The sequence below is a fragment of the Contarinia nasturtii genome, unplaced genomic scaffold (genome assembly GCF_009176525.2).
Source record: "Contarinia nasturtii isolate CC-2019 unplaced genomic scaffold, AAFC_CNas_1.1 Cnas_scaffold_1565, whole genome shotgun sequence".
In the NCBI taxonomy this organism is placed as follows: domain Eukaryota; kingdom Metazoa; phylum Arthropoda; class Insecta; order Diptera; family Cecidomyiidae; genus Contarinia; species Contarinia nasturtii.
In genome coordinates this window covers 789375-799399 of record NW_022198900.1, presented here as the reverse complement: position 1 = coordinate 799399, position 10025 = coordinate 789375, and the positions used below count along the sequence as shown (strand labels likewise).

At 33.4% G+C, this 10025-nt stretch overlaps 2 protein-coding genes across 2 annotated transcripts; both read right to left on the bottom strand.

The window, feature by feature from the left end:
- LOC116346573 lies at window positions 1-4941 on the bottom strand. Its single transcript, XM_031776709.1, has 8 exons — window positions 4360-4941; window positions 4226-4298; window positions 3465-3734; window positions 2444-2761; window positions 2174-2380; window positions 1141-2104; window positions 419-1073; window positions 1-324 (listed from the first exon to the last, which is right to left on the bottom strand). Exons 1-8 carry the CDS (start codon window positions 4412-4414, stop codon window positions 134-136), a joined length of 2733 nt encoding a protein of 910 aa, XP_031632569.1. The 5' UTR covers window positions 4415-4941; the 3' UTR covers window positions 1-133.
- Window positions 4942-5113: 172 nt separating this feature from the next.
- LOC116346575 (solute carrier family 15 member 2-like) lies at window positions 5114-9467 on the bottom strand. Its single transcript, XM_031776711.1, has 5 exons — window positions 9462-9467; window positions 6133-6215; window positions 5900-6077; window positions 5681-5827; window positions 5114-5611 (listed from the first exon to the last, which is right to left on the bottom strand). Exons 2-5 carry the CDS (start codon window positions 6160-6162, stop codon window positions 5457-5459), a joined length of 510 nt encoding a protein of 169 aa, XP_031632571.1. The 5' UTR covers window positions 6163-6215; window positions 9462-9467; the 3' UTR covers window positions 5114-5456.
- Window positions 9468-10025: the final 558 nt, after the last annotated feature.

Here is a 10025-nt window from a genome sequence, read left to right as displayed (position 1 = left end):
AATTGTCAAAAAAACCACATATATATAGAAATGTGCTATATAGAAATGTGAACGGTACAAATATTTCAATTTCGTTTCATAAAATGGTGTCAAAAAATGCAAAGTTCTTCCAAAAGAAAACAGAAGAAAATCGTTAGTCAATGAGTGCTTCATCGAGTTTTTGTTTGTCGATGGTAATGTTCTCCAAAGTTCGAATTTCGTTGGCCGTTTGGCTGCGATTAATGATCCGTGTTTTTTGTGCACGTTTTGATGTTGGTCTTTGTTCGTCTTCGGTAACTTGCAAACTGGCTCCATTAAAGTTCAAATAAACTCTCCCAAAGTTGTCTGTTTAATCATTTGAAATAAGTCATCATCAAAAATTATTATCTTTTCGTGTTATTTCAAATTGTTATTTATAGTATTTTTGTATTTACTAAACCTGTTTTAATCGGAAGAATTTCGGTGCAAATGCTTCGTTTGCGATTCTTCAGCTGTGGCGAACTCAATGTGACTGTACTATTTGTAATTATCGATGGACTTGGGCTCGCCGAACGACTGCCGGGTGTTGAGTCCGTCTCTTTAAATCCATCGTCGTCACAACTTCGGCTCTGTTCTTCGTTGAAATGACGGCTTTTTTGATGTTTTTTTCGTTTATTTCGCAAATAGAACGGATCACGTTCCGATGCTTTAACATACTGTTGCAACGGACGATTTACACCCCATTTTGGACGATCTTCAATTTTTATTGGTTCCTTTGATTCGTTGCACATATTTCGCGCACCAACTAATACACTCGCACACTCTTTGTCATTGTATTTTTGCTTTGAGTTGATGTGATTCACTGCCACTGTTTTAAGCTCTTCGCCATGAGAGGATAGATCCTTTACAATTACATGGTGATGATGACAATGATGGTAGCGGCATTGAAAGCAATATTCCATTTTTTTATCAGTTTGAGTCGAAGCATCGATGACTTGAGACACTTCGATTTTTGATTTTTCCACCGAATTACCAGTCGATTCTCCTGAGATGATTACGTCAAAGTCGGTTACTGTTGCAGCATCTTTTGTTTGCGTTTGATCTTCCGTGCTGACCTAGAATTGAAATAAAATGATTGATTCCAGCGTTCAAATAAATATTTTTATTTCAAAAGATTCGTACCTTCTCTTGTTCATTCAAGGACATTTTTCGATTGAATCCTGTGCATTGTTTGCATCCATCATTCGTAGGCGATGTACCATTTTCATTTCGAGCTGTCGTATGCTTTTCTTCAACTGCTTCGTCACTGGTTCTGTTGAGCTCTGACTTTTGACCTTGGCTTTGAGTTTTATTTTGTGCAATTGTGTTTAGCTGTTGCATTTGTTGTGCCAGCATAACAGCCAATTGAATATTGCTTGTATTCAAAGTGCTTATGTTTTGATTGAGACTGATGATGTCATTGCTTAAAAGTGGCATTATCGGTGGAAGAGTTTGTAACACCAATGCGATAGCATCGACATTAGTTTCGGGTGCAGTGGATGCCTCTTTCTGAATCGATACTTCCTTCGTTGCCGGTGATTGAATTTTTGACGGTTTATTAAGAGTTTTCTTTCTCATCCTAATGGGAGTCCCTATTAATATTTTTTCGCCATCCTCCGAATTATGAGTCTCGTTTTCTGCCACCATTTTTTCAACATCCGGTGATGGTGATTGTGAAACTTTTGTTCTCGATGTATCTTGATCATCGTGTACTTCATCACTTAGTTCCGCCGATTCGAATTCAATTGTCGAACAAATTGAACGTTTCTTCTTTGCCCTTTCGATTTCGGCTTCTTGGCGTGCCTTTTCAATCGCCAATCGCATAATTTCTTGTTTTCGCTGTTCACGCTCCAGTTTTTCACGCGTTTTACGCTGTTCCTCTTCATATCGCTGCTCATTCGATTCCATTTGTTGTCGCAATTTCTCTTCCTGGCGACGTTCCTCCATCAACGTTTTCTCCAATTCGATTTTTCGCAAACGCTCGCGTTCTTCCACTTGAGCTTTTATAGCGTTTTGTAATTCAATCGCTTTAATTCGTCTTGTAGTTCTTTCGGCCAATACATTCGGATCAATTGGAGCATTTTGACCACGAATGAAAGAATAAGACCTGAGAAAGAAAAAATTGAGAAATTAAAAACAAAAAAACTCATTTTGAAAAGAACGAAAAAAAAATCACCTAACGGATTCATCTCCACTGTCGACAAAACCCCGTTCTAACCAACATGGTCCGTCGGATTTAATGCTACTCTCTTTCGATACAGTGTCATACAAATGACTATTTCGATCGCCCCATTTTGCACGTTCTTCTTTCTCTTTCCGTGACGGTGGACAAGATGATAGTCGAGAATAGTTTCGATTATCTGAGCACATTGAGGATGGAGTTCTGTAAGCAGAAATGTAGTAGTTTACAATGTTATCATTTGATTGAAAACAAAAAAACTCTTACTTGGGTATACTGAAGTCGGTCTCGTGACCGTTGTCATTCATTTGACGTGGAAGCGGTTTGTGCTTTGGAACTCGACGACGCTCTTCAATTTTCATGGCATCCATTTCCGGTGCTAGTTCATCGCCCGACGATGGATATATGTAATTGGAGAAATCTTTCGGTAAGTGCGGTTGATGCTGTGATTGTTGCTGTTGATGTTGATTTTGATTCGCCCACAACAATGGACTCATTCGATCACTTAAATAACCTGAGGTCTCTTCATCCGTATTTTGGTGCAAAAAATGATTATGTCGTGTTTGTGTGGCCATTTGTTTTTGTCTAAAATTTTAAATTCACATTTTCTATTTATTTGTTTTTGACAGAAACTATTTCTGAGACCAATCAATGTGAGCTGGAAGAGCAGAGAAAAGCTTTAAATACCCAAAATCCTGATTAATTTGAATTATTTTTTTAACTTTTAATATTTCTCCTCCACTCTGATCCTCAGTTCTCCTCCAGCTCCTCACATTTATTGATCTAAGAAACGGTCTCTGATTTTAGAAAAATATTTAACTTTTTTTTTAATGTCAAACGATTTAAGCCAGAGTGAAACTCTGATTTAAAACATGAGAAATAATCTTCTCTTTTTCTATCGAAAGTTGAATTCGAATTTGTTTCATGCAAAATTCTACTCCTTGTCATAAAAAAGGTCTCTTTTGTTTATCTTTTCCAACAATAACGATATTATTTATATTAGTTTTTTGACAGTAATTGGTCATGACCAGTGACAGAAATGATATTACAAATGTATTCAAATCTATTCACTTAATTTCACTTTTATCGATGAAAAACCCTTGTGAATTAGCAAAAGACAATTATGGTTCTAAATACGCCTATTGCTTTCAGTAAATTCTTTTTATTCTGTGCACATTTTTTCGTGAAATGACCAAAACTGGTAAATTGTCAATTTTTCATTAAACATGTTTGTCCCCTTCTAATCAAAATGTATGACTTGATTGTATTACGAAACTGTTATGTATACCTGTTGGTTCGTCCAATCGGCGGAAGAATTGGAGCTCGACCATGGTTAATGTCCAGATTTTCCGCATTTTGATATTGTGTATCGTTATCGCAATACAAATCGGTGGTAAATGCTCGACAGCTATTATATCGTGGATCGCCAATATTACTTTTCTGGTAGTTATGCGGAATGTCATAGGGTTCTTGATAATAGGTCGCTCGGCGTGGCATTGTGCTCGACTTCATACCGGAATTATTTGATGAGTTTATATCAACATTTGAATAATATGTCCTGTAAATAGACGCAAATCATTATAAAATAGGAACCATTTTTAGTTGGCGATATCCATGTTAAACGACAGATCTCAACTAAAATCATACAATTCGGAAAAAATTAACCAATACACGTGCAGTTCGATTGGCATGATTCAAAAATAATGTATGTTCTCATAATTGAACAAATAACCTGAGTTAATCTTTCCGAGATCAAAAAAGGTTATACCAATTCATCGGTATACCTACATTTACTTATTTCACTTACAAAAATAAACTTGTTCATTAAAATTAAAATAAATTAGATGTCAATCGAATCGACGTCTTGTCCATACGAACATAATGCAAAGTTGCACCGGTTTAGTCAAATATTTATTTATTTTGGCGATAGAAAGATTAAAAGAGTACAATCGATTTTCAAAGAATAATTCAATAAATAAAATAATCTTTTTCTCTTTGAATTTACGATTTAGAACATGAAACCCTTACTATTACATCGCATGTACATACCTGATAGATGTTCGTTCGAATTGTCTTGTTGTGGTGGTGGCGGAAAAGAAATCATTTAATTTCGATAATTCTTCTGAAGACGAATAAATTAGGATTTTAGTGAACGTTTTTATATTCCATTTAAGAATTTTCACCTTTTTCTTTGGCCCATTGTAACTTTTTCTGTTCCAACAATGACATATCTCGCATTGTATCTCAATTCAAAATAAAAAACTCAAAACACTTCTATTTGAATCAAACTTTTTTTTTATTTAAAGAAAAATCCCAATTCTTCACACAGTGTATCACACCTTGCCTTAATATTGATTGACCAAAGTTCCAGCAGTTTGTTAATTGTCCATTCCACGGCATTGAAACTTGTGCTTCAAACAATATTGATAATTTGCAACTGAAACCACAACTAGCTACCGACAGTTTGTTTAGGCGTTTATTTGCGGACAATACGTTGGCAAGGAAACCACTACCAAACTACACCGTTTCTACATTCAAACATCAACGTGTGGAAAATCCATAGAGATACAACTGTTATTCATTCGGTTGAATTTGGTTCAACGGACTCGTGTAGATAAGCGCGCACAATTATTTCTTAAAATAAACATACACACTTTTCATTCAACAAATAATATAATCATATCGAGACAATTCATATTTTTTTTTTCGTGGAGAAAATTCATTCGTTTCGATGATTGGAAAATTTGGTTCGTTGAACCAAATGCGAATTAACAAATAAATCGCGATGTTTTCGATTTGAATTTGAATCGAAGGAAACTGCATACATTGAACACTACCAATTTTCCTACAATTATTTTTCATAATGAGATAATGAACGGTTTTTATATGATTTTCATTGGAACAGCTATATTTTCATTTATGAATATTTGTGTCACTTAAGTTGCAGTTTCGATGATTGGGTATACTTTCCATACAAATTCATGTTTTTGGTCATTTGTGATCATTTTTGCTATTTTTGTATGGAAAGTATACCCAAACTTAATTTTTTCGCAAAATAAATGTCAGATTCGGTTTTGTCATACCCAAAAACCCACAAATACAAATTTTCACATCATTTGAAAAAAAAAAATTCAAAGGCATTTAAGAGGCGGAAAGAATACGGATGGGTCCGATGCGCGATTTCTATATGCATTTTTTTTGAGAAAAAAACATTACAGGTGTTCTCCTGGGATCCTCCCACATAGGTTATGGGGGTGTACATACTTGAATTCATCATTATTTAAAAAAACGCTGCACCCTTTTGCTCATATGAAAATTCAAGGCCGGTCACTTGAAACATTACTTCGCCCATACTAATGACTACATATTGTGGCAATTGCCACAAAATATTTACAGAATTTTTCGGTGATGTTTCAATCCAGAATTCAAGATGTGCTGCAAGTAGAAATGAAATGCCTGTGAAGACTGAGCCAAGTACGACCTTTTGCAGTTTGTTTCTAATACCAATTTTACTCAAAATTGGATAAAAAATGGCTTTAAATGTTGGAATAAATATGAGAACTAAAATGGCATTTGACACTTCCACTTGATCCGGTTTTATATTATAAAATCCAATGTCACCGTTCATTTTTACAGCTAGAAATGTCCAGCCTGTAACGTGAATATAAAAACATAAATATGTATTTGTATTAATCAATTTTTAAACTATAGTCTTAAAATTACTAGATCCTTGCTGTTTAAAAAGTGCCGAAACGATTGGTAATGGCAGGTAAAGAACAAACATTTTCAACATTGTTCTTGTGTCCGTAACCAACTGGGCTCCAAATTTATCTATTGAATAATCGAGTAAATTTTTTTGAGGATTTGACTTTCGCAGGCGTCGTCTGGTAGAAATTGCATACTAAAAAAAATTCAATATCAAAATAATTATAAATTAAAATATCAAATGTAAACACCTTTATGCATTTATACATTCTTATGATCATATTTTCTGACACTTCAACATATGTGTACGATGACTTTCCAATTACAAAGAATACTAAAAGAAAATATTGAAAATAAGTTGATTTGAATCACAAGCACAATTTACGGATGGAAATGATCATTAAAATAGCAGGAACTCCAAACGCAAGTGAATAACAGTCATGTTCACTAGGGTGTAGCAGAAATATGAAAAAATTGAAAAACAAATACGGCGAGGGTAATAACCTTGGCTATGAGATCCCCTGATAATGAATCAGGCGTTTTTTTGCGAAAAAAATATAAACTGAGATGTCACGGCTCAACGGCGAATTATCAAAAATGGGAAAATTTAGGATTTTTGTGATTTTTTTTGAATTTTTATGTAAGCCACTAAAATACACTATACTTTCAGTATTGCTTATATTGCTTCACCATGAAGTGACAAATCATCGAATTCATTCAAAAAATCTCAAAAATTCCAATTTTCAAATGATTCATTTCTGAACGTAAATTGAAGGTTCTGTGATCCGGAATGATCAATAATTGTCTGAAAATGATGTGTGCAATATTTTAGCTTTATAACACAGCGGTAATTCATATAAGAAATTCATTTTCGGTACCAAGTGGTGAACTCAACGAAATATACGTACAGTGCCGTCAGAAAGTTTGAGACCAAGCAAAAAAATGTCATACAATTTCATACAAATTAACGATTCTTTGGAGCAATTTTTAATATATTTCAGAAAGAGATAGACTCATAATTTTTTGCACACTTATTGTTCTATTTACGGAGAGTAAACTAGTGAAGTTTTACCAAAAAATATCTACGCTTTTAATAAATATCCGATGTTTGCACTTTCAAGTGTGAAAAAGGATTATTTTTCATACAAAATGTGTCATTTTTCACACTTGAAAGTGCAAACCTCGGATATTTTTTAAACGCGTAGATATTTTTTGGTAAAACTTCACTAGGTGTAGTTTACTCTCCGTAAATAAAATAATAAGTGTACAAAAAATTATGGGTCTAGCTATTTCCGAAATATATTAAATATTGTTCCAAAAAATCGTCAATTTATATGAAATTGTATGAAAAAAATGAGCTTGGTCTCAAATTTTCTGACGGCACTGTATATATACAAAAAAGTATGTATTTACGCATTTTCAACGTCCATATTGCCGTGAAAAATCTGATATGCCTGTATAACTCTAACAATTCGGTAGCATAATAGTTTTGAAGTTATTTAGTGGAGTTAAACAAGTCTTTATAATGAATTTTCCATTTTTTTGTGGAACATTCAATTTTGTTGCATTTCAATCACAATTTTCAGTTTTGTTCAATCAAAAAGTCTGTATACGTAATGTTTATAAGGAATATACACTTTCAGGATGATAATGGGATTTAATTGACACAATCATAACCAGTAAGGCGAATGCTGCAAGAGCTTTCAATTTTAGGGGTACATGATCCCATTCCAGTCATTGATATGACAATGTGATCCACTCAGATAGTATACTATACAGCATTATGACTAAAGATTAGATGTTATTGATGCTGCAATGTCGCAAATTGAGTAAAATACATGAAAATTTCATATGCGGAAGAGTTTTGGCCTTTTTATTCAAGAAAGTGGCGAAAATATTATATTTTTTGTCATTTTTCTCTATTTTTCTTTAATGTCTCCATTTGGTACTAAAAATGAATTTATGACATGGGATACTTTGCACACATTAATTTCAGACAATTATTGATCATTCCGGATCAGGAAACCCTAGGGGAAAATATCGAATAAAATAAGTAACGAATATGCTGCGTATAAGAATATAAACCGTATATACCGAAGAATATTTGCAAATAATATTTGCAAATAACTCCGTATATATATGGTTTATACGCATATATGCAGTGTATATGCGGCATACTTGCGATGTCTTCATCTATTTATAGTATATTCGGTAAAAAATACTTGAGTATAAACCGTATAAACGTATAGATAATTCCCCCTAGAGGAAACCTTTAATATTCATAAATTTGTGTTCAGAAGTGAATAGTTTTGAATATTAGGATTTTTGGAAATTTTCAATGAAATGCTGTTCCATGGTGAAGGTATCCATTTTTGAAATTGAATGAATTTTTCTACTAGAATGTGTTATTTGGGTCCTGTTTTGATGATTTAAGCATAAATATAAGCAATACTGAAAGTATGGTGTATCTTTATGCCTTACATAAAAATTCAAAAAAAAAATCACAAAAATCCAAAATTTTCCCATTTTTGATAATTCGCCGTTGACCCGTGACATCTCAGTTTATATTTTTTTCGCAAAAAAACGCCTGATTCGTTATCAGGGGATCCCATAGCCAAGGTTATTACCCTCGCCGTATTTGTTTTTCAAGTTTTTCATATTTCTGCTACACCCTACTGAGCAGCTAGCTCTGGTAATTTGAACTGATCTCCACCAAACGCCGACACACATGGCTTTATCTCACCACCGCCGATTGCAATCAAAACCAAACCGATAAAAAGAGCAGCCTTAGGTGAAAATCCATATAATAAAATCGCATCGTTTTCTGTGAAATTCAATTTCTTTTTCATATATATCGCTAAAATTCCTAAAAATATTGAAGTATACATTAGTGCATATTATGCAGTGATTTTATATAAGAACGAAAGAGAGGAAATTATCGCTGTTTGAAACTAGGTTTGACATCAGTTGGCAATGCACTTTCTCTTTTATTGGCATAGATTTGTGTACAATAGTAGAATTAGAGACAGATAGATTTGTTATCAATAGAATTTAATGTGATATTTAATTAAAGAGTAGCTAAAGAGTAAATCGAAATGAAGTAGTAGGAACCTGATAAAAGGAATGTCTTTTCTTTATCTCGATTAGATTACATTTTTTATTTTTGAAGTAGAAAAGTGTCTCGGAAATCGATACATAATTTTGGACAAAGCTATTTATTGTATTGAATAAACAATTTATGTCATTTATTTGGAAAATATTCATTAAAAAAACATTTCGCTTCGTTGCTTGAAAAAAAATGTGTTAATCCGGGGATTTTTACTGGTAAGAGATTATAAATTGCGTCACTTTTCATATAAAATGTATGTGGGTCTGGCCAGAAAGTATTTCATATGACAACAGAAAGTAGTGCTAAACGGAGGGTTAAAAGTAAAAACCTCAACTTCTTGTTCTTACCGTTAGCAACTCGTTCATGCGACTTGTCCATTTTTGTTGAAGATACCAACTTTGTTGGCCAAGTAAAAATAATTCAACTATTTCAAGAAAAACAAATATTTCTCTCGAAAAGTTTGAAACTTACGTTTGACTTTGCCACCGTTTAAAATCCAACTGACAAACAAAACTGCTTATGAAATATTATTTACTGTTATCTTTTCCATCACTATTTTAATCTTGATTCGATAAGCAGATTGTTGATGAAGTAGTGTATATATATTAATCAATTTTTAAATTATAATCTTTCGAATAATCTTTAAAAATAAAAAAAACCAACATTTCAATATAAAATAATGCCTAGAGGTCCGAAGCTTTCGTAAATCGCTGACGGCAGACATAAGCTCACTATGTTGTTCCATGTCCATGGCCACTTTGAAAAGTCTTACATTACATAATATTTGAATGTCAGAATGGCTGAGAGACAAAATTAGTGATCCAAGTGCATGACGATGGTAAGCATGCAAGTTGACAGCAGCGCCGTTGCAGCAAAACCAAAAATGTCACACATGTGGGACAATTAGCATAAACAAAAACGACCATAGTGAAGTTGCTGCGTTGCCCAGCTGTCATTATCATTGTGCTTTATACCTGCATTTCATAGTGTGTGTTTTGAACATTTTGTCATTAGTAATATAGAAGTGATTATGTT

Excerpts from the sequence above, each read along its gene's own strand:
- LOC116346573 (XM_031776709.1), bottom strand. The coding sequence starts at position 4,414 with ATGCGAGATATGTCATTGTTGGAACAGAAAAAGTTACAATGGGCCAAA. Across the intron at positions 3,735-4,225 it reads TTCGAACGAACATCTATCAG|GACATATTATTCAAATGTTG; the intron begins GTATGTACATGC and ends GTCTATTTACAG. Across the intron at positions 325-418 it reads AATTCTTCCGATTAAAACAG|ACAACTTTGGGAGAGTTTAT; the intron begins GTTTAGTAAATA and ends ATGATTAAACAG.
- LOC116346575 (XM_031776711.1), bottom strand. The coding sequence starts at position 6,162 with ATGATCATAAGAATGTATAAATGCATAAAG. Across the intron at positions 5,828-5,899 it reads TTTTAAACAGCAAGGATCTA|GCTGGACATTTCTAGCTGTA; the intron begins GTAATTTTAAGA and ends TTCACGTTACAG. Across the intron at positions 5,612-5,680 it reads TCCAATTTTGAGTAAAATTG|CACATCTTGAATTCTGGATT; the intron begins GTATTAGAAACA and ends TTCTACTTGCAG.